Raw genomic sequence first — 24,022 nt, 5'->3', positions numbered from 1 at the left:
ATATGAGCCTTAGGTCATTAATATGGTCTAATCTAACGTAATTCTTTCAGTGAAATATGGAACCGTTCCGTATTTTATCTAACGGGTGGCATCCATAAGTCTAAATATTCCTGTTACATTGCACAACCTTCAATGTCATGTCATAATTATGTAAAATTCTGGCAAATTAGTTCGCAACGAGCCAGGTGGCCCAAACTGTTGCATATACCTTGACTTTGCGTGCAATGAACGCAAAAGTTCTTTAGTTCTTTGAACTAAATATGCAGGTTTAAAAAAATATACTTCTGTGTATTGATTTTAAGAAAGGCATTGATGTTTATGGTTAGGTACATTCGTGCAACGATTGTGCTTTTTATGCAAATGCACTTCTGTTAAATCATCCCCCAGTTTGGCGAAGTTGGCTGTCTTTGTTAAGAAGAAAGTCTTCATACAGTTCGCAACGAGCCAGGCGGCCCAAACTGCTGCATATAGCCTGACTCTGTTGCACAGAACGCAAGAGAAGTGACACAATTTCCCTAGTTAAAAGAAATTCATGTTAGCAAGCAATATTAACTAAATATGCAGGTTTAAAAATATATACTTGTGTATTGATTTTAAGAAAGGCGTTGATGTTTATGGTTAGATACACATTGGTGCAACGACAGCGCTTTTTTTGCGAATGCACTTGTTAAATCACCCATTTGGAGAGGTAGGCTGTGATTCAATGATAAATTCACAGCCACCGCATCGATTATATGCGACGCAGGACAAGCTAGATAAACTAGTAATATCATCAACCATGTGTAGTTAACTAGTGATTATGTTAATATTGATTGTTTTTATAAGATACGTTTAATGCTAGCTAGCACCTTACCGTGGCTCCTTGCTGCACTCGCATAACAGGTAGTCAGCCTGCCACGCAGTCTCCTCATGGAGTACAATGTAATCGGCCATGATAGGTATCCAAAAATGCAGATTACCGATTGTTATGAAAACTTGAAATTGGCCCTAATTAATCGGCCATTCCGATTAATCGGTCGGCCTCTACCCTAGATATAGCAATTGACCCTGCGTGGACTAATAAAATGTCACACATTAGTGTTGACCTTTATGTCCTCAGTGAAAGCAAGCTTTAATTTGCTGTTATGTGCAGCATTACCAGTCAGTCTCTACAGTGCAGAAGGTCCCTCTCTTACCCTGGCTGTTACCATTGGACCCTGACTGAGATGCAGACTCCACTTTCTCTGCTGGTCAGCTGTCCCCTGGCCCTCTCATTGCCCCCCCTCATCCTGCTGGGTGGGGACCCTATTAAGAGCACAGTCGCAACCAGTGCAGGTTGTTCGGATCATTGATAGGTAGAAGATGGAGACTGCTATGCCAGCTGTGTGATACTCCGATCCTGATTCCTGTCCCCCCCTCTCCATTATCCAGGACCTCAACAGGAAACAATAAGCCCTAAAATCCATGGATTGTTGTTATTTTAATGGAGTCTAGAATTGGGAGATTTTTGTTGCTTGCCAAAGCAGTTAGGCGCTACAGGCTAAGAGATTTTAATGAGCTATGACACTTTGTGTGTGGTATTTGGACAAGCATCACTGAAAAAATATGAATCAGAGACTGTTCATATGGTTTTAAGTCTCTAGTACTTACGTTTTGCAAAACGCTTCCCTCTGTGGTTGCTGTCTGTTGAAGATTTAATATCACCGTAGCAAGATGACCAAATCATGACCCATGTTCCTGATGGTGTTGGATTTAACGTTAGTGAGCCCAAAGTCACGGTACAATGATTCTCCCCGTTGAATAACAGGAGCTAGATTAAAATGAACCAGAAAGCTCTCACTTCATCACTCCTGCATATATTTGGTGAGGCTATTGCTTGGTACTTTTCAAGTCACTTGATGTGCTGTAGGGATGTGAACTGTTTCCTCCTATGCTGAAGTGTTTGCCCCAGATAGTCTTGTCTTACCTACAGTAGCACCAATAACACAACATCTCAAAAGCACGTAGGGAAAGTGATAGCACCACTGCCATCTCAGATCTGGCCCTATGGCTTTCTGCACGTCTACGTAAGAAGATGCAGAGACAAGCACTCGGGTTAATAGGTACATGTTTGTCTCGTGTGTTTTCAGATAAGAACGAATGAAGCGGTGAAGAAAAAATAAGCTTTCCGTTTCACCGTGATGGAAGAGAGATATAAAAACACTTTCTCCGTCTGCGGTTGTAGACCCTAGGCTGCACAGCCTGTTTGGCTTCCTTTGGCAGTTTCAGGTGTAAAACCGCAAGGTGCTGTCGTGGCAACTGGGACGCACGATACAGCCTGTAACAACTAAAGCGGTTGTGCTTTTTGTGTAAAGATACTGTTTGTGTGTCTTGTTAAAAATACGAAAGTGCAATGGCCATGTAGCACCGGCGGCAGTGAATTATATTGTTCCTTTCTCTCTTTCACTTGAATACAGTTGTCAAACTTTCCGCCTGCATCCTCTAAATTCTCAATTTCTGTCACTCTGTCTCTCCTCTATTTCTGATGGCAGAACACTGTTTTCTCACAGCAACACTAGGCTGTGTGTAGTGACAGCACTGTGTTCTTCCCCCCCTAACCATTATACCCTACATAGTCTAGATGGAATAGAATTAGCATATACATGTCATGGTTGTCTTACAGTATAAATGGAATCAAACTTGATTTGAAGTGCATTTAAAATCGCAACACACGTTATAGTTAAACATATCTATTCATATTAGTTTCTGTTGCTTTGAGTGGGGGTACGTCTCTGTGGTAGTGTCCAGTGAAGGCTACTCTACTCTCTCTTTCTGCGTTTCATTTCTCAATATCCTGCAGCTATCGGCTGGATTCCACGTATCCCACATGAGCTTGGATCCTCCAGCTGGAACTAGTTTCAAATGGAAGTTCCCCAGAGAAATTGGCTTATTTATAGAGGCATTTCATTTTGGGATCGCTGACCCATGATACCACTGTCTTGGAACAGATTGTATTGAAATGCAAAAACTCTCAGCTCCAGCTTTGACTTTGTTCTTTCTTTTCTAGTTTTCAGTCTCTGTCCATCTCTTCTCTCCGGCTGGAGTCTTTTTGAAAGTCGCTCCCTTTCTCATTCTTTTACTCACCTGTTGTCGAGCCACGTTGATTTGCCCCACTTTTTTCTCTTGGACTTCGTTGACTAGACTTTTGTTTGTGCTTATTGTATCTGTCTGCAGTAGTCACTCAGTATTAGGATCACTTCCCGGTCCAATAACTTGATCCGCTCTTTGATGTTTCCCTACAAGACTGTGAAGAAATAAGAGGGAGACAACAGGTATAGTCCATGCAAACCAATGAGATAATTCATAGAACATCAGCTGACCTTCTAGGTCATGGATGGGTCCGAAGATTAACTTGAACTTTTGACTGGCATGTTGACAAATGTTAGTCTGTCAGTCGGCTTTGATATTGTTGAGGTGGGTCTTTGATCATTATGTAGAGAGACGCAACAGCTTATCCCTTTATCTCAGCACCCATACACACTCTGTGATATTCCAGAAACAGACACAAACACTCTTCACCCCTGACCTCTGAAATGAAGTGACAAGAAGAGCCTGTTGTGGTAAAGTCAACTGCGCTCCATAGAAATGTATGCATGTTTCCTTTGTGTAACCACATTTAAGTGCAATGTCTGCCTGTCTGTCTGTTTGAATTTTTTTTTTTTTAGCAGACTGTTCAACCTCCTTTTGCACTCTAAGTACACAGTTACAAAATAGCCCATTCCTACACAGGAGTTCAAATGTATTTTCTTTGCCATCCTGATCCTGAAGAGCAACTTAGTGCTTGATTGATTCATTGAAGCCATACAGTACTGTCCTCTCCATGTAGGCCTAGGTGAAAACCACTGTGTATGTACAGCGAAAACACCCAGGTGTCTTGTCCAGATGCAGCCTTCAAACCCCTCTGTCTGTCAGCCAGACACAGACCAAACATTTCCCTTCTTATCTCCTCTATACCAAAATGTAATCTCTTCCAGTCATCGTCTTTGGGTTTCTGCACTCTTCTTCTGTCCCTCTGTTTCATACTTTATCTTATTCTTCTCTCGTTCCTGCTCTCGTTCTAACTTCCTGTCTGCGTCTGATGAGGTTCAGATTACAAACTTAACAAGAACCATGTATCAGCTCTGTTTTCCTTTTTCTTTCCCTCACTCTCCCCCTCTCTGCTTTCTCGGTCTCCCTTTTGTATTAATAGCCCCGGTTCCTATGTGTTTTCACTTGATTCAGTTCAGATTACATCCACAGTTAGCTGATAGAATAAGAGTTGTGTCTCGTTTTCCACTTTACCTTCTTATTTTCGGTAGCAGCCTCTTCACCTGTTCTCCTCTTCTTCCACATACTTATATATATATATATGTTCACTTTTTGTCTCCATAAAAGCGTTCCATTTCCATGCGAGGGGACAACAGAAATGGTTTGTGGTCCAGACAGAGCCACTGTGTGTGTTTCTGTGTATGTTGCTATCCCTGACTGATATGTCGTACAAAGGCGACAGGGCCCAAACCATCTCCCGCTCTGACTCTGTCGCTGCCTCCCTTTCAGAGAGCACGAGACAAGACTCTCAGAGGATAGTGTTCAGTGTAGGTGAGAAGAAGGGGGAGGTTATCTCCTTCCCCTACTGGACTGCCTCAGCTGACTCCCACCACCATCTCTGAGCTGTAGCGTGAGCCCTGGTGCGGAGTGACAGAGTAAGCTAGTGAGAGAGGTGGGTGCCTACTAGGGGGGTTAGGCAGAGAGTTTATATGGAGGGGACATTAAAATGGCATGGCATGATGAGGTGTTATAGATCGTCCCCCACTGAAATCTTAATGAACATGAAATGGAGAATATGGATCACAAGGAGACTGCAGGCAGGGAAGGTGTTACATAGGTACATAATACATCTCTGACGGCACTGCTCCCCGTCTTTCATATCATCTCCGTTGTGTTTGAGATTCCTGAAGATATCCACTAGTACAGAGAACAGTCAGAGACAGAGATGGTATTTTAGACAAGATCTTTGAGAGAATGCATGGTGAATGAGCGTCCCTCATACATTTGTTACTGACAGGAACTGATGAGTTTACTGCTCAGTGTTTGGGACTAATGTGTTGGTCTATTACTGCAGAATCCTTGCTATGTTTATTCCACAATTTGCATCTTTGTACGTTTGGTGTGCCACGCTCGTAGCCTACGGTGGGTGTATTTTTATATTTAGTCTCTCTCATCAGCATATAAACAGTTTCCCTTAAGCCAGAGCAAATAATTATGGCTCAGCCATGCAATTGATCCATTACATGAGTCTCCCTCACACACACAGTGTTACAGGTCTGGTGTGATTAAGTTGCAGTAAACATGTCAGATACAGGCTCTGATGGTGATCAGGAGCGGGATTCTGCACTAGACTCCAGGCTCATCTCATGCTTTACACCCCAGAGAGTTGGTTTGGGGTGTTGATTTGAGAATTCATATAGTTTTACACCAAAGTCCTCTCATTCTCTTCAGTCGCCTCATTCTCATACATAGATGAACCATGCTGTCGCTGCCTCTGGGGATCTGAAATTTAATGATCAGAGTTTCGGTTTCTATCCTTACAAGAAACCAGCTAAAACGGTCTCATCTCAGCCCCCCCCCTCTCTCGCTCTCTCTCTCTCTCTCTCTCTCTCTCTCTCTCTTACACTATCCTCTCTCCCCTCTTCTTTTTCTGTCTGTCAAGTCTACCTGTCCCTCACTGTCAGCAAATGCAAATGTATTCTTGCTGTATTTTGTTGATAATCTCATGATATTCTACATATTCTACAAATCTGCCTTCCGGGGACTGTTGGGTGTGTGGTACTCTAGTGATGACCTGTCTGTAGAGTATAATAATAATTTCCTTTCTGGCAACCGATTCATCGGTGTCTAGGGACTGCAAGCTGCCATGGTGTTAAGCCGAAGTCTAGAGTCTGGACATGCGTGAGGTCAATGGGTTTACTGGGTTGCCATGGTGCTAGTTGAAGCTTCATTTCTCATCCTTTGCAACTTTCTTCAAGCTGTACTGGCTCTAGGTAATCTCTAACGTGTGACCATTCGTCTGTAACCTCCTGTAACTGGCACCAGAACAGTATGAAGAGGATGGCCCAATGTATCTCGCCTACTCAGACTTGTCCCAGAACATATTTCTGAACTCCACAGGGACACTGGACTTTATGTTACTCATTTATCGACCAGAGTGTTTTGCTGTGGCAGTTGATGGTCACAGAATAGGAGTAGACTAGAGCGTGTAAAAAATACTACTGTCAAAGGAAGTTGTACTGTACTGTCTAGGGCTGTGGAGGTCACAAAATTTCGTCAGCCAGTGATTGTCAAGCAAATAGCTGCCGGTCTCACTTTAATTAACATAAACACATTTCGCATCTCCTGGCTTCCACACATAGCCTGCAAGCCATTATAAAAAAGTGTAATAAATCCATGTAATATAGTCTACACCTTCACAATAAATCCACTATTTATTTTAGACAGGTCTAAAGAAGCATGGTGAAGAAAATGTTGTCTATTTCAGAAGAAAAGAATAGCACACTCTGATGTGGCTATGCCAAACGGTTGTGGGCTGCACTAGTTCATTTAGCAGACAAGATTTGCTTATAATTCCGTGGCATTATTTTATATTATTTTATAGTATATAAAATACAATTGAACAAAGCTGAATAAAATATAAATATTTTCTCCAAACGATTTGGGGAAGTGCACACATGCGACCATTCTGTGTTGAGAGGTTAACAAAGAATTAGGTACTCCTACAGTATATGCCTCATTTAGTTGTTCTACAAACATTGGGCTATATGTTTTGATGTTTAATACATTGTAAGGCTGCATAATGAGACTTTAATGATGATTTGGGGAAAAAAAGTGTCTTGAAAGGCATGAGCTCTGCTTTGTTTTTCTTTTGCGCAGGCTGTACACACTCCAATAGTCTCTCATTCACAATTTGACAAGCACTTAATAATGCCTCAAATTTCAAGGCTGCATCCCCTTTGTGGCCCGAAATGCACCCTAAAAAAATCCATGCCTTTTGCTGGTCGCAGTGCTGCGTTGTGCCCTTCTCCTTGTGTGTGATGCGCAATCCGTAGAGTCTCTCCCTCACACGCCTCTCGGTCACATGATTGGGTGTTTCTCACAGGCTACAAGTTAAGACAGACACATTGGGGATGCAACTGCACAATTCCGAGGTGCATATTGAAGATATTTTTTCATCAGCCAACAAGATGAGTAGGCCTTTCAAGAACAGCAAAAGCACTAGCCTATGTCAATCTACTATCCCCCATAGTACAACATTTGAGGGTATTCTATTCTGTGCGATAAATAAATATTCCAATCCTAGTTTGGGACAGTTGTGGGAATACAAACCTTTTTATGCAATGTGGCTGATGCAACAGATCAGAACATTTAGCTTAAAATGTTGATAAACTATTAGGCCATTTCTTCACATTATAAGCGCAACATTGCGCACATGGTAGTAGAATATAAGCGTTAATGTTCCATTAGCAGAACACGCCATTATCAAAAGTGACCGCAAATGCAATTAAGCATGTAATGCTTTTATTATTTTCCCACTTTAGTTGTGATACAAACCTTATTAAAATATATAGGCCTTTGGGCTAGCCTACATGAGGTGTGCGACTATGATTCGAACAAGTAAAGAAAAAAAAAGGTATTGTTTCTTATGCTGGGCATCATTCACAAGCGATAATATAGAATTCACAAGTGATAGGCTAATATTGTCACCCATCAGACTATTCTTGATTTAATCTTGTTTTCACATATTCTAAATAATATATGTGTGACATTTGTTATGATTTAGAATGGACCATTATCATGCACCTGTATTGAAATGGGCAGCGGGAATAAATGCTTGTCATCTATGCACTGAAATAGTGAATGGAGGATGCTTTTCCCCGTGGTTTATTTTCATGTCAACCAGGTAGGCTATAGTCCTGTTGTAAATATAAGCAATGTGCTTAATATTAGGAAAGTTGAGAAATAAATATAGTAGACCTAGCCTATAGAAAGCTGGTGGAATCCTCCTCTTTTTATCAGTGGCCATCACTCTGTTTTCTCACGCAATTGCATAGCCTATAGACATTTTGCGCAACATGAGCTCATGGGCTCTCATGAAATGTTTGATCAGATTTTTGAATACATTTGCGTTGATGTCAGAGTGATTACAGGGACAATAGACTGCTGAGTACCAGGTAGTTAGCAAGGTTTGTAGGCTACTAATGACCAGCAGCATCAGAGCTTGGAGAAGACTAATTACCGTTACTAAACGGTCATGTGGAATTTGGCTGTCTTCATGACTCGTGACCGCAGGTGTGGTGGTAATATGGTCACTGCAACAGCCCTAGTACTGTCCAACTAACCAGTGTCTCCGTTTTGTGTTTGAATCTGCAGGTAGCCAACTGAGTAAAGGCGACCATGCACTCCTGAGTGCACAGCATCGCTCGTGTTTCCTGCTTTTTCCTGGATCATCATCGGCTCAGTGATGAACCACACCCCTAGCCCCCACATGGCCGAGGCCGCTAAGTCCGGGGCGGGCCTGCTCTGTGGCCTGGGCCTGGGGCCGGACAGGGTCCGCTCTCCTGATAGCCTGACCCACACGCCCAGCCCCACGGGGGGCACCCCCAGCTCCAGCCCTCCTCTGCTGCTCTCCCCTGGCCTGGGCGAGTCTGGGGACTGGGAGAGCCGTGAGGAGCTGCGTCTGAGGGAGCTGGAGGAGGCCAGGGCGCGAGCTGCCCAGATGGAGAAGACCATGCGCTGGTGGTCGGACTGCACGGCCAACTGGAGGGAGAAGTGGAGCAAGGTGCGCTCCGAGAGGAACCGGGCACGGGACGAGGTGCGGCAGCTCCGCCAGAGGCTGGACACCCTGACCAAGGAGCTGATGGGCGCACGTCGGGAGCGCCAAGAACTGGCCTCCGAGAACGAGACACTCAGACAGGAAGCACTGCGTCTCCGTGCTGATCAGGCCTCGCCCTCCCACGCCCCCTCAGCACCACCCACCACCCCACCCTCCTCCTCCTCACAGCCCCTTGTGGACAGCAAGCAGGACAGGGTGGGCGAGGGGCCCGGGTCACCAGAACAGGAACCAGTGAGAGATGTGGACACAGATAAACCTGACAGACAAAAGGTGGGAGAATGGTCACACACTTTAGTACCAAACAATGTCAGAGACACACTACAGTACTCTATAACCCAGCACAGATCTGAGCCAGGGGAAAGGTTGGTCAAAGTTCTTGGTAGAAGATATAGCACCAGTCACTTATTTGGGCCAGCGTTTCATCTTGTTAATGAAGAGCCAGCAGCAGATATGTCTCAGAGCTTAACCTCCAGCATTGTGCCTCAGTGGGAGCTCCGCTGAAGTGTAGCTTTTGTCGTTAAAATAGAATCATTGTAGCTGTTAGTGTTCTCAGATGTCCTTTGTCAATTAGACACAGGTCAAAATAGACTCCCTGAGCTGGCTCATCAGGTTTACAGTAGGGTAGCATTCTACCTGGGATCATAATGTATATTCAAGTCCCTTAGACTTAGAACGCGTTGTTGAGAGTTGACAAGATGAGGTTTCTGTTTTTAGGAAATGTGTAACTTGGAAAGGAGTGTTCAGCTGTATGCAGCTCAAGCAGCAGTGAATACAGATCAGTGTCATTAGCAATCTGACTTGACCTTCAGCCAACTCACACACGGGGTGGGCTGCTGTTTCCTTGGAAACACTCTGACAGACACACACTCTCACACTCATACTGAACAGGAGGTCCACTTCAGGCATGAAAGGTAATGACGATAACCATTCTCAGTTTCCCAGTCTGGAGCCAAAGGGGAAACAGAAAACAAGTGAATCATGAGAAGACGTACAACCTGGAGGAGAATGTCCAGTCAGATTCTTCCTCAGTGGCTCACCATGGGCCAACACTGAGCTCTCCCTAGGCAAGCAGCTGGCCATGCATAATAAATCACTGCTGGATAAACAGCAGCGTGAAAATGAGCTGGGCATTGTGGGGATGCTCACATACAATCCCATTTCCTGCCCCTCCATTGTTCTCTCCCTCTGTCTTACACAGACACGATGAGTGCTTCCACATGTGGCGGGTTGAGTGAGAGGAGCAGCGGCTGCTCGCTCACCTCCACCTCATACATGAGCCTCTAGGTCCCCCTGCTGGCCACCACTGATAACAGCCTGTGTTTTTCCTTCAATCGGATGGTTGTGCTCTTGTGCTCAGCTCTCTCAGTAACAGGAAGTTGGCAGAGGGTCCGGAGCCCTGCGTGGTTCCCAGAGACAGGAAGAGAAGGAAGAGAAGAAAAAAGATGTGGTTGAAAAAGTTTTTGATTTCTCCGTCAAACGTCCTGGGAGTTTAATTTTTATAGACAGGGAATTGGGATAGGGCGTAATGTGATAGCTGCTGTACCGGCGCTGTTGAGTTAGGAAAAAACCTGTCTCCCTGGTGGGGTTTAATTAAGAAAAGTAAATATTTGCGTCTCGGAGTGTGCTTCGCTCTCCAGCCTTCTCTCTTGGAGTGGAGCTGTGATGGCTGACGTCGGGGTTTCAGAGTGGAGTGACTCCACTGCATGGTTCATCTAATCAAATCAAATTTGATTTGTCATATGCTTCGTAAACAACAGGTGTAGACTAACAGTGAATGAAATTGCATATATCCCTCTTCCTCACTCCTCTCTTCTCTCTGGTCATTCTCCCGGATTCTCCCTTTTCCTTACGCCCTCTGTCTGTCCCTCCCTTCCTCCCTTCCACTTTCTCAATCCTCTGTCATTGTTTCTTTCCTTCTATCTCCCCTTCCCCCTAGGAGCTGGAGATGTTGGAGTCCGTGCTGAGGTCCAAGGCGGAAGGTCCAGACTCGTGGGACGCCCGTAGTGCCAGCAGCCTGCGTTCTGCCCTGAGTCGTCAGGACCGCAGCCGGCTGCTCTGGGATGACATCGCTGCCATGGAGGAGGACCCCGGCAAGATCAACGCCCTCCAGCTCCGCCTCGACGAATCACAGAAGGTCCTGCTCAAAGAACGCGAGTAAGGAGAGGGGATCGAGGGAGGAGGGAACGAGACTGAAGGAGGGCAATATTTAGAGAGGTTGAGGACTGTTCAATTATGTGAAGGTGCTTTCCTCAGATATATTATGGCTCGTATGGAAATTAGCATTCATGTTGAGTGTGTAGAAAGTGTACACGAGTAACTGCTCTGTCTCTCCTCTGTTCCACCGTTGGCTGAGATGCCAGTCTCATAATTTACAAGCAGAGCCTCCTGTTTTTTTGCCTGAGCTCAGCTCTGGCACTGCTGCAACTTCCCGCTCTCGCCAACACTACCATCAGACCCATTATCTTTTCCATTAGAATCATAACTGTTTTCTGAGCTCTCTGGAGGCTGCTGATTGGTCTGCATCTTCAGGTCCAACAGTCTGGCAGAGCCCGTCTGTCTGTAAGACTGGTTTCTGTTGGGCTGTTCTGGAACATTCATTCTGTCAGTGCCATGGGCACCCTGCTGACCTCAGGAGAAGACATTTATATTCACCCAGAATATTGAAGTCAGCTGTCACTTTTAGTTAAATCATAACATCTATCCAACTCTGTTTTGATGGCAACATGGTTACATAGTATTTTGGGGACACGGGTTCTGTCAAGTCTCTTCCTTCAAAAACATTGAATAGGCACAGCTATTTTCCTGTATTAAATATTCAGAACTAATATTGTGCATGTGTTTGAGATTGTTCTCGGAAGGTTTGGGATCTATCTCTGTTGAATAGTCATCACCTATGTTGCTCGAGCACTATTTAACCAACTCTCTTCTCTCCCCAGGGACAAGCATGCACTCAGTAAGAGCATAGAAAAGCTGGAAACAGAGCTGAACCAATGGAAACTCAAATACGAGGAGCAGAACAAGACCAAGCAGGAAGCCATGAAACAGGTGAGATCCAAGGGTCACCTTTACCTTCTAATCCCCCAACAACCGTCCAGGGGACGTATACGTGCCCTCCGAGGCCACGCATCAAACGGGGTCAAAGGCATCAAACGTCAGCCCTTTCATCCTGGTGGTCTGAGAAGAGTTGGCGCCATATTGGCCTTGGGAATACAGCCTGGCAGACTGGCACACATCCACCTCACACAGACACACCTGCTGAGACAGCAGCTTCAAAGAGCCAGAGAGGGTGTGTGTTTACAGGAGACAGCCACTAGGAGGCACTCTGTGCTCAATGCAGACAAGCTCTGCATTGTGTGTGTGTGTGTGTGTGCCCGTCGATGTCATTGGAAAACCGTGAATGGACTGGCCGGTTCGTCAGTGAAGACTGAAAAATCTCTCCGGATATCATGAAGGGCAGAGAGGAGAGGACAAGAGGTGGTGGAGGAGAGGGGAGAAGATGGAGAGGAGCGACAAGAGGGACTTGAACAGTGAGAGCGGGAATGACTGTTTTGATGAGAAGGAGAGTGCAGAGAAGGAGAGGTGAAGGTGGAGATGTGGCAGGTGTGTAATATGTGCCTGGACCACGGTGGGATCACCGAGGTTAACGGGAGAAACCGTTGTAGCCTGCACAGCTGAGTGAGAACGTCATGTTGCATGGGAATGTATCATCCTCGAAGGTGGCTCAGTTTATAGGAGGAGAGAAACTAACGCTAAGTCCATGGATGCCCACATTCTTGCCAAGGAGCTTAACACCTGTAATGTTCCTGCTGTCTGGCTGTATCCATCCATCTCCTTTCCCTCTCCCTCTCTCTCTCTGTCTCTCTCTCTCTCTCTCTCTCTCTCTCTCTCTCCCTCTCCCTCTCAGCTCAACATGTTGAAGGAGATACACCAGGATGAGTTGGGTCGTATGTCGGAGGACCTGGAGGATGAGCTGGGGGCACGCACTAGTATGGACAAGAAACTGGCCGAGCTACGAGCAGAGGTGAGGCTTAAACAAAACACACTTCTATCGTTTTATAGATCTCAAATCCCTTTACATTTAATGGGGGTGCTTCAGCCCATTCACCAGCAATTGAACTCAAGTGCACACTTGTCTCTGAGTCCATGTGACCCACTAGGTAACATGGTGGCAGTGGGAGCTGGCTGGGTGGGCAGTGCGTCACTGACATACTAAGTTGTAATTTTTGGAGAGTATATTTCATGACTGTGGCTCATGGTGGAGGGGAACAAGTCCTCTCCTTTGTAGTGTTCATTAGAGAGCCCTCCTCCCATCGCCTGTCCCCCCTCAGAGGAGCATGTCACATTTTCCCAGCGGCCCCCGGGGGCCCTACACCAGCCCACTGTCAGCCCCACGTGCCTCACACCTCTCCTCTCCTCTCTCTTCTCTTTTCTCTCCTCTCCTCTATTCTTTCTCATTGCCCAAGCAATGCGCTGCTCGGGTATCAGCCATGGGAATACACCCTGTGAATGTTTAATGGCTCTGCTGTGGTGGCTGGCAGGCTGAAGGAAAGGAGAGTATGATAAAGTGCTAATGTAGCATCCATTCACTTGTAGAGCATTTACAAAGGTCTTTACTGCCACGACCCGGACACTGGTGCTCTGACTGACTGACTGCAGGGAGGCGTCCCAATATTCCTCTCTGGTACAGCGATTGGTTGATTCAACTTACCCTCTGACCTCGTCCTCTCCCTCTGATTTGACATGGTTTTCCCTCCTCTCCTCTCCCACTCCTCCTCAGATGGAGCGGCTGCAGGTGGAGAACGCTGCCGAGTGGGGCCGGCGGGAGCGCCTGGAGACCGAGAAGCTGGCGCTTGAGAGGGACAACAAGAAGCTGCGGGCGCAGACGGAGGACCTGGAGGAACAGCTGGCCCGTAAACGGCGGCAGGCGGCCAGTGCCCTGGACACTGACCTCAAGACCATCCAGACTGAGCTGTTTGAGAGGAGCAAGGTGAGGGCAGAGAGCAGGAACCCCCCCTCTGTGCACTTCTGACCCCCCTCTGTGCACCTCTGACTCCCCTCTGTGCTCTCTGACTCCCCCTCCGTGCACCTCTGACTCCCCCTCCGCACCTCTGACTCCTCCGTGCACCTCTGACTCCCCCTCTGTGCACCTCTGACTCCCCCTCCGTGCACCTCTGACTCCCCCTCTGTGCACCTCTGACTCCCCCTCCGTGCACCTCTGACTCCCCCTCTGTGCACCTCTGACTCCCCCTCCGTGCACCTCTGACTCCCCCTCTGTGCACCTCTGACTCCCCCTCCGTGCACCTCTGACTCCCCCTCTGTGCACCTCTGACTCCCCCCTCCGTGCACCTCTGACCAAGGCACATATGGGAGGTTCACTAGTGTGGTCTACCCAGGAGTGGTTTCCTACACCCCCAGGCTTTTGCCCAAGTACCATTTTATGTAGCTGACTAAACTCTACTTTTCTGATGAACCCCACCAAGGGAGTGGAGTAGAGACCAGGCTTTGTGGAATTCAGCCACATCCATTTGCCCAATGTCGACAAAATGTAAACGGTGAAACGCTAACCTTGTACCTATGTTTGCCCTCTAGTTGGGTGCCTTTTCTTTGTTTGTTGAAATCCATACTTTCAATAAGCATGAATCAAATACAACCACAGGCTGCTTCCTTGTTGAGATTCAATTGGCACGTGCATTGGCACTGAGTTGTCGTCTTACAGAAGTGGCAATGAGCAAACAGTCTGATTGTATTTGGTTAACATTTATTGAAAAAGTATGGATTTCAGCAATCAAAGACAGGCACTCAACTACAGAGCACAAACATAGGTACAAGATAAGCGTTACATAATTACTATTGACGTTGGGGCGAGTCGATGTAGCCGGAGCTGAATACCACAAAGCCTGGTCTCAGCTTCACTTCGTTGACTTGTTCATCAGAAATTTCCTTCACCGTGGGACTGGAGTTTAGTCATTTGATGTGGTAATGTTACATGTTACCTGTGTCATACATGTGCCCTTGGGTTTCCTATATACACTTCTGGGGTCATGCACCTGAGGACCCTGTAACTTGTGATGGGGGGGGATGTATAGTTACGTATCGTCATATTATCCTGATCAAAAATATAAACGCGAAATGACACATTTTCTGCTGAGTTACATGTAAGGAAATCGGTCAATTTAAATAAATTCATTGGTCCGTAGTCTATGGATTTCATATGACTGGGCAAGGGCACAGCCACGCCCTGGGGAGTCAGGCCCAGCCAATCAGAATGAGTTTTCCCCCACAAAAGGGCTATATTTCAGACAGAAATACTCCTCAGCACCCCCCCTCCCCCCTCAGACAATCCCACAGGTAAAGAAGCCGGATGTGGAGGTCCTGGGCTGATGTGGTTACACGTGGTCTGCGGTTATGAGGCCCGGTTGGACGTACTGCCAAATTCTCTATAATGACGTTGCAGCTTGTGGTAGAGAAATGAAAATTCAATTCTCTGGCAACAGCTCTGGTGGACATTCCTGCAGTCAGCATGCCAATTGCTTGCTCCATCAAAACTTGAGATATCTGTGGCATTGGGTTGTGTGACAAAACTGCACATTTCAGAGTGGCCTTTTATAGCCCCCAGCACAAGGTGCACCTGTGTAATGATCCTGCTGTTTAATCAGCTTCTTGATATGCCACACCTGTCAGGTGGATGAATTATCTTGGCAAAGGAGAAATGCTCACTAACAGGGATGTAAATAAACTTTAAGAGAAAAGCCTTTTGTGTATATGGAACATTTCTGGGATATTTTATTTCAGCTCATCATATCATATCAAATCAAACTTTATTTATACAGCAGATTTCAGACATGCAATGCAATGCAATGTGCTTCAAAGAAAACAAACAAAGGTAGAAAAAAAACTACACAACAAACATAAAAGGATAAAAACTAAAGAATTAACAATACAAACGGAGCGACTAAAAGCACCCTGAGGAAAAGCAAAATTAAAAAGGTGTGTTTTAAGATCTCTTTTAAATATGTCCACAGTTTGGTCCCCCTCAGGTTCTCTGGCAGGCTATTCCAGGGGCTGGGGGCATAATAACTAACGCTGCCTCTCCATGCCTCTAGAACTAGTCCTAGGTTCATACCAACACTTTACATGTTGCATGTTGCATTGATATTTTTGTTCAGTATATTTTGGGACAATATTGTAATTTGATCAATTTGTAAGTAAATAAAAAAATATATAAAAATGAGCATTAGCTAGCGCTTGTCGGCTGTACCTGTGCCAAAACTCTGGTAACTTTCATCCTATAGCTTGTTCTCCACCTTTAAAAATAAAAAGTCAGACGACTCCCTCTTGTCTCTCTGCAGCAGACATACACTGTGTACAAAACTTTAGGAACACCTTCCTAATGTTGAGTTGCACCCCCTTTTGCCCGTAAGAAGAGCCTCAACTCGCCAGGACTACAAGGTGTCAAAAGCATTCAACAGTGACTCTGGCCCATGTTGACTCCAAAACGTCCCACAGTTGTGTGCCTTATCCCAAATTAATTACAGGAGCAATGGCACATCAACAGATTTTTCATTTAGTCGGCTCGGGGATGCGAACCAGAGACCTTTCGGTTGCTGGCGCCCCGCTCTTACCCCGCTAGGCTCTAGGATCAACACACATCAGGCCTTCCGCCCTGAGGGATACTTATTTGCAAATAGTCTGGCGTGAACTGGGAGACAGAGGGAGGTAGTGGGAAGGAAAGTGAATGTGGAGCACACAGACAGACACCTGGAGATGGAGGAACCTCTTCCGTTCAAATCCGTCCCCCTCAGTGCTACACTGCCACAGGACCCAATTATCCTGTCCATAAATTCTGCCCATGTCACAGAGATTAGGCACCCTTATCCATCAAGAGCAGGTGGCCTGTTCCGACTGGGTAGTGTCCTTGTGCACTAGATGACATGAATGCATTCTGCTGGATAGGGCTCAGTGCGCTGTATGGCATACAGCCTCCCTCCAGTGTTAAACACATTACACTACACACCGTACGGCTGTGAATCATCTCTAGTCGTTAGGTCTCTGCCTGGTTGTTGGACACGTAGGAAATATGCCTCTCATCAGACACGTACGACGCATGTGTTCATCAGACATGGTCTCTAGCTGGCTGCTGTGGAATGAGAGCGCCGTACTCTGTGGCAACTGATCACGTGTGACACATCAGGTCACCCCTGGGAGAGAATAGAGGAGAATATAGAGGATATGTTGCTCTCCCTCCGTCTGTCCCTCCCTCCCGCCATTCTTCCCTCTCGATCTATCCCTGTCTGGGTGTAATCTCTGGGTCCAGCTGTGCCCTGTTTGAGGGATCTATGGAGGAATAAAACCACTCGGTGTAGGCTCGTTATGAGCACCGTCCGTCAGATTTATAGACTGGGCCTAAAGCACCCTGCATACGCACCACAGCCATCACTCACTCTCTCTCTCTCTCTCTCTCTCTCTCTCTCTCTCTCTCTCTGTCTCTGTCTCTCTCCCACACTCTCACTCAACACTCACTTTCCTTTAGTAACTTATTTACTCACTCTCTCACCCACCCACTCACTCACTCATTCATTCTCGCTCTCTCTCTCGCTCTCTCGCTCACCCACTCTCTCACCCACTCACTTACTCATTCATTCTCACTCTCCCACCCACCCACCCACCCACCCACCCACCCACCCACCCACCCACCCACCCACCTACCCACTCATTCATTCTCCTTCTCTCGCTCTCGCTATCCCTCTCCCTCTCTGTCTCTCTCTCTCTCTCTCTCTCTCTCTCTCTCTCTCTCTCTCTCTCTCTCTCTCTCTCTCTCATCCAGTCATTCTCACACACTCTCTGTCAGCCAGGGTGGGGTGGGGTGGGGTGGCGAGAGGGAGGAGGAGGGAAAAGATGGATGGATGAAGGATGGTAGAGAAAGATAGAGGGCAACGGGGAGTAAGTGAGAGTGTGGAGAGTAGAGGACCTGAAAAGAAGAGGCCAAGCACCAAGTATATCAACCCAGATAAGGAATAGGATGTATGTGTGTGTGTCTCTAGTATACAAATAGGCCAGGCTGGAGACTTTGAGACTGTGGGGCTGGATGTATGTCCTTCTCTGTGTGTTGTTGAGGCAGGGTATCGATCGAGACAGGGGGAGAGAAACACGCAGAGCGATTAAGACACTGTGGCGACACCGACAAAGAACAAAGTGTGATTGATACCAAAATCATATCCATCCTCAGCCCAGACTTTCTGAGCAACTCACGGCCAGCTAGGAGATTGATGTCCTCTGTCGCGGTACAATTCAGATGGCCTGAGGAGAGAGAGGGGGAATGGGACTGTGTTTGTGCCTGTGTGTTGTCATCCATCTTGGTGTGTAGGCCACTGTGGGTTTGTTCCCCCTGTGTGTGTGTGTGCGTGCGTGCGTGCGTTTGTGTGTGTGCGTGCGTGTGCGTGCGTGGATTGGTTCCATTGGTCACATTGAAGACAAGTTGAACTGCAGCCTATTGATGAAGAAAGTAAAGTGTAGAGAGAGGGGTAAAGAGAGGTTTGATACAGAGGCTGAGCTGAGAGCCTGTAGAACAGGCCAGAGGTTTATCAGTGTGCTGTCTAAGCTGTCTGACACACACTGCCCCTGTGCTCCCTCCATCTCTTCTCTTTCTCCTCCCAGAGGCCTCGTACAAGGCCAAGCCTCAGGGGGATCTCTCCCTATGTGGGATAGCGCTCTGTCTGTCTGTCTGTCTGTCTGTCTGTCTGTCTGTCTGTCTGTCTGTCTGTCTGTCTGTCTGTCTGTCTGTCTGTCTGTCTGTCTGTCTGTCTGTCTGTCTGTCTGTCTGTCTGTCTGTCTGTCTGTCTGTCTGTCTGTCTGTCTGTCTGTCTGTCTGTCTGTCTGTCTGTCTGTCTGTCTGTCTGTCTGTCTGTCTGGTATCAATATGTGTGTGTGTGTGAACCTATCAGCAGTAGTAACTCCACAGTGTCCTTTAATCTGGAATTGTCCCGGTACTGTAGGTTGTCTTTGTTGAAGAAGTGGTTGTTGACTGTTTGTTGGTTGTTGTTGACTTTGATCCATGTTGTTTTCTAGGAGGTGAGTCCCTTCTTCGTAGTTCCAGTCTGTAACAATGAGCCGCCCCTCTTGCCAACTGTAGCCCAGCCAAGAAGCACACACCCTTTACCATCGCCAGCATCCCCACTGAGATCTGGCTTACCCTACCGTCTCACCATCTGTGCGTGTGTGAGTGTGTGTGCGTGCTTATGCATGTGTGACTCTGTGTGTGTGCGCGTGCCTGCGCGTGTGTGTCTGCGTTGCAGGTAGTTAATCCCGAAGCCTCTGTAGATGCTCAGACGGCTCTCCGCCACATCACTCAGTCAAGACATATGCTAAAGGTGACAAGGAAAACTGCTCGGCTATATATTAGAATACTATACACCGGGTTTCATCTTTTATGCTCGATGAATAAGATGAATCTCCCTATGTGTAGAGACAAGCCCCTGCCCTCAGTGACACACACGTACACACACACACACACACACACACACACATGCACACACACAGTATGAACTCACCTTGCATTCACTTTACATACAAATCAGACATGTACAGTTTAACCTCGATCTCTCTCTCTCACACACAAGGACTTACACTTTCTCACACATTTCTCTCATTTCTCTGCCGGCACTACTCTCGTCCACATTATGAAGCCCTAGTAAAAGATGTGACACATGTTCAGATGACAGTACAGAAATGAGATTTAATATGGGAGTGCCGCAGGATTCTATTTCAGCTTCACACACTGATCCAGACATCTGTGCGTAAACAATTCTTAGGTTAAAAATGAATGTGGAAGCACAGGTCCTAGTACTGTGTGAAGCGGCAGTGTGGGAGACAGAACAGGCAGAGAGAGAGAGAGAGAGAGAGAGAGAGAGAGAGATCACCAGGTCAACCAGAGGAGGCTGGTGGGAGGAGCTATATGAGGACAGGCTCATTGTCATGGCTGGAATGGAATCAAGGCTAGGGTACCAAACGCATGGAAACAACATGTTTGACTCCGTTCCATTGATCCAATTGCCTCTGTCTTTCTCTTTCTCCCTCTCTTTATCTTTCTCAAACACAAGTAAACTCAACCAAACCTTTCCACCCTCCCTCCATTCAATGCAGCTGCAGCATATAGGGCCAATACACCCCCCCCCCCTCCTGAAACAGCTGCCCCTGCTCTACCCTGCAGATGTCACCCCCCCAGGCCCCTCCCATCTCCAGGAACATAACATGGAGATGGGAGGGGTCAGTCCCACATGATTAATGAGCCCATCCACACTACTCATCTGCTCTGCTTTTATAAGGGACTGACTCTCTCAAACTGTTGGTGCCGGTTAACAGGTTACATTAGTTAGCTAGCTTCATTATCATCACAGCGTCTGTTGCGTGGGTTTGCAATGTGTGTGTTTCATTGAGGCGGATACGCTTAATATGCGTGTGTTTGTTGCAGTGTTTGCGTCTGTGTGTGTGTGTGTACCTGTACCCACAGTCATTGTTTTGTTGTCGTTCCATGCGTGCGTGTGTATGTAGATGAGCTCTCCTGGCGTGTGGTTATAACATCTGGGATTAATTAGTATGAAACGATTTGTCTTGTTCCTCAGATTCAGGGCTCCCGTCTCAGTACTTTTCCATTTGGACCCGCTGTGCTTTCCGTGAGGGAGTCATATCCCCGTCGCTCTCACCGCCTCACCGTCCCCCTTCCTCTCTCTCCTCCTCCCTCTGATACTCCATGAATGCGTATTGTTAATCCGTAGAGTGCCCAACCTTGCATGGCAGGTGCGTCTGAATATGAACATGCTGCTGCACAGCATGTGACGGAGAGGGAGAACATGCTACAGCGCACAGAGCGTGACCTTTTGTGTGTGTCTCCAGTGTGTCAGAGCAGAACCAGGGGACGTCAGTCAGTGTGACGCGGAGCTCCCCCTGAAGTCCATTCAGCCTTAACAGGCCTGTTAGTTGCAGGTAGGCCATGTGGCCTGTGCTCAGTGTAAATGACTCCCATTACTACTTGCCTGGATGGCTTATTTATGAGCCTGGTAACTAATGCAGCAGTTCCCAGGCAGCCCAGAGATGTAATTAAGAGTGAGAGAGAGAGCTGGAGTGGCACTGAGTCTGACAAGGGACACAGAACAGGTACAGGAGATTGTAGAGGGGGGTGTTTGTCTGTGTGTGTGTTATGTGTTCCTGTGTGTGTGAAGGGCAAATAGAACTGCTATACTATTTGTGAGCAGGAGAAGCAGAGAGGGAATCAGAGAGGAAGGGATTTTACTGATACCATGCAGAAACTGAGGTTATTTGAGGGAACATGCTTTTCAGGCTGGAGGACTGAGATAAACGTGTCTGTGTGTGTGACAGAGAGAGAGAGAGCAAAAGAGAGAGAGAGAGCGAGAGAGAGAGAGCAAAAGAGAGAGAGAGCAAGAGAGAGAGAGAGCAAAAGAGAGAGGGCAAGAGAGAGAGAGAGAGCAAAAGAGAGAGAGAGCAAAAGAGAGAGAAAGAGAGAGAGAGAGCAAGAGAGAGAGAGAGCAAAAGAGAGAGGGCAAGAGAGAGAGAGAGCAAAAGAGGAAAATCTGCCCTGATGTGTGCTCTGACAGGACAGACCTACCTTCCTTCCCCTCGTCAAGGAGCTCTTTTTTGAACCTGACATTTATTCTCAGCTATGAGGAGAGAGGGGGAGGAGAGGAGGAGGAGGAGGAGGATGAGAGAAGTACATTACAGGGCGTGGGTCAGCAAAATATCTTTATGAGAAAGGGAGGCGGGAAACAGGACAAGAGGGAAAGGAGAGGTGAAATGAAGGTGAGAGGAAAACGTGTGTATATGGAAGGGGGAAATCATAGTGGTACGGATGTGGAAGAGAGCAGAGCAGTGGTATTGTAGAGAAGTGAAACATTAAGGATGGTGAGGAGTAGCACCAGTATGGAAGAGAGAAGCAGGTAGAGGAAGGTGAGGATAGGCCAAGGAGCAGGCGGCTGGGGCAGGTGTCGCAGGGCCGGGGATGGGCCAGGGTAATGAGTTTTCTCCGTTGCCAGGTGCGTGGGGAGATGAACTCCAGCAGTTGCAGGTGGTGACCCCAAGGCCATGCACCTGCTCCCTCAATTACTGCAGTTGGGCTCTGCTACCCTGCATAGGGGCAACCCGGGTCGGGGCCAGGTCTACTTGGAGCTGTGTGTGTGTGTTTATTATTGCCTATAGGGAGTCTCTACATCCTAGGCAGAGGGAGAACTTCAGCTATATTATGACTAAGTGTTTGCCTTGAAAATACTACAGATATTTAATTATGGATATTGCAGCCTGCAAACTGAATTTTAAACTGTGCTAAGTATGGTCCAGGGCAGACTGGTTTAATCTGTCTAGCCTTTAAGACCGTATTCAATCAGCCCAGTTGGATCCGTCTGTAGAATGGCAGGTATAGACAGTACCCAAGGACACGTTCAGTTGCCAAACATTGTCGACGGTTCCAAAATGTTGTGTCTTGCTGAACACACCCCGGGGGAACTGTGTGAGCAGGCTGTCTGGCGGAGGTGTAGCCTGGGGAGGATAGGTGCTCCCCCTGGCAGCTCTTTGGTTCCTCTAGGGGGCCACTGTGAATCACACACCTAGCTCAGTAGAGATAGGCTTATGGAGCCATTAGCTGACTGTGGAACCATTACCACCCCAGTGCCCCCAGTTTCACATTGATGAATCACTCTTTCACCATCTTCTCTCTCCCTCCCCCTCTCCCATCTCCATAGATTTGATCTAATCCTGACCAATCGTGCTGGAGCATAGCAATAGGCTCCGTTCCCTCAGGCAGCCTCATAATCAACCCAATTCTACTATCCAGTGTGTGGTGTGTGTGTGTGCCTGTGTGTCTGTGTGTGTGTGTGTGGATTGGGTGGGTGTGCAGTATGTGGTTCTAAATGAATACTATATTACATATGATAAAACTATTCAGGTAAAATATAGTGTGTAAGCGAGATTTCTCGTGTGTGTGTGTGTAGGCCTATGCGCTGTCTATCTCTGTCTTGGCTATGCATCTGTGTGTGTGGGTGTCAATACATGTATGAAAATATGCTAATGGGAGAGGAGGAGGGGAGACGGGAGTGTGGGTGGAAGAGATCACGTGTGAAGAATGTCTGTGTGCATATAGCTTTTGAATCTTCCTCCGTCCTGGCTGGTTCGCTACGTGTTGGGTCATTTTGTGCGTCGTGTCTTCACGTTAATGCTAGCATGTGTGGTCACTTTGACTAGAGTGTGTAGTGTATTTTGTGTCGTGTGTGTCTTTGTTTCAGTGCAGTGAAGCGGATGTTATGACACATTTCAGGGTCTTGGAGCCAGTCACGGAGAAACATTTAAACAGCTAGCCTTGCGTGACGCCCCTCTTTATCTCGCTCCCTCCAACCTCTCTTTATTTATTTACTGATTGGCTATGGGGCTGGGTGTCTTACTGCTCATGTCTGTTTCTGTCAAGCTTGGTGTGAAAAATGTATCTGTAAGGGTGTTTCCTACATGTGTCATTATGTGGCTCTTCAGCTGTGTGTTACATTTGATGTGCTTTTTGGACAGGATTCCTCCAGTGTGTGTGCGTAGGCGTGCGTGCGTGCAGACATTCACACACGCTCCCGGCAGTGTGTCTGTGAATCAGTTTGAGTGCATAATCTCCGTCTCTCACCTCCAGTGAGTACCTTCATCATCATAGATCATTCATCAGTCTCTCCCTCATGTTTTATGGAGACTCAGCTCTTAGCCCGGCGACTCGCCCCTCCTCTCTTTATCGAAGCGGTCCCTTCGCAGAGGACACTCAGACCCACATTACAGCTGAGCGAAACCTTCGATCCAACAGTAGAGAATGCTGTCTGATTCCGCTGCATCTCACTGACTTCAAAGTTCCAAACTCTGAAGTGGTTCTTTGTCAGATAACGTGACACAGTGATGTCACGCATTCTCATTTTCTTCTCTTGGACATCACACGATCATCTTTTCCTTCTTCCAGTTCTTTCTCTTTTTCTTTTCTTGGACATCACACGGTCATCTTTTCCTTCTTCCAGTTCTTTCTCTTTTTCTTCTCTTGGACATCACACGGTCATCTTTTCCTTCTTCCAGTTCTTTCTCTTTTTCTTCTCTTGGACATCACACGGTCATCTT

The 24,022-nt window shown here is 46.9% G+C and overlaps 1 protein-coding gene across 1 annotated transcript in view; it reads left to right on the top strand.

Moving 5' to 3' along the window:
• Positions 1 to 24,022, top strand: part of LOC115113554 (coiled-coil domain-containing protein 102A-like) — a 70,537-nt gene that overhangs the window by 28,576 nt on the left and 17,939 nt on the right. The window contains exons 2-6 of the mRNA XM_029641334.2: positions 8,422 to 9,154; positions 10,821 to 11,038; positions 11,821 to 11,929; positions 12,789 to 12,905; positions 13,662 to 13,871. Of these exons, the coding sequence (XP_029497194.2) occupies positions 8,513 to 9,154; positions 10,821 to 11,038; positions 11,821 to 11,929; positions 12,789 to 12,905; positions 13,662 to 13,871 (1,296 nt within the window). The 5' untranslated portion in view covers positions 8,422 to 8,512. The remainder of the gene's footprint in view (positions 1 to 8,421; positions 9,155 to 10,820; positions 11,039 to 11,820; positions 11,930 to 12,788; positions 12,906 to 13,661; positions 13,872 to 24,022) is intronic.

This window comes from Oncorhynchus nerka, linkage group LG28 (genome assembly GCF_034236695.1).
Source record: "Oncorhynchus nerka isolate Pitt River linkage group LG28, Oner_Uvic_2.0, whole genome shotgun sequence".
Taxonomy (NCBI): domain Eukaryota; kingdom Metazoa; phylum Chordata; class Actinopteri; order Salmoniformes; family Salmonidae; genus Oncorhynchus; species Oncorhynchus nerka.
The sequence above is the reverse complement of the archived record's forward strand: the minus strand, read 5'-3'. Positions and strand labels throughout refer to the sequence as shown.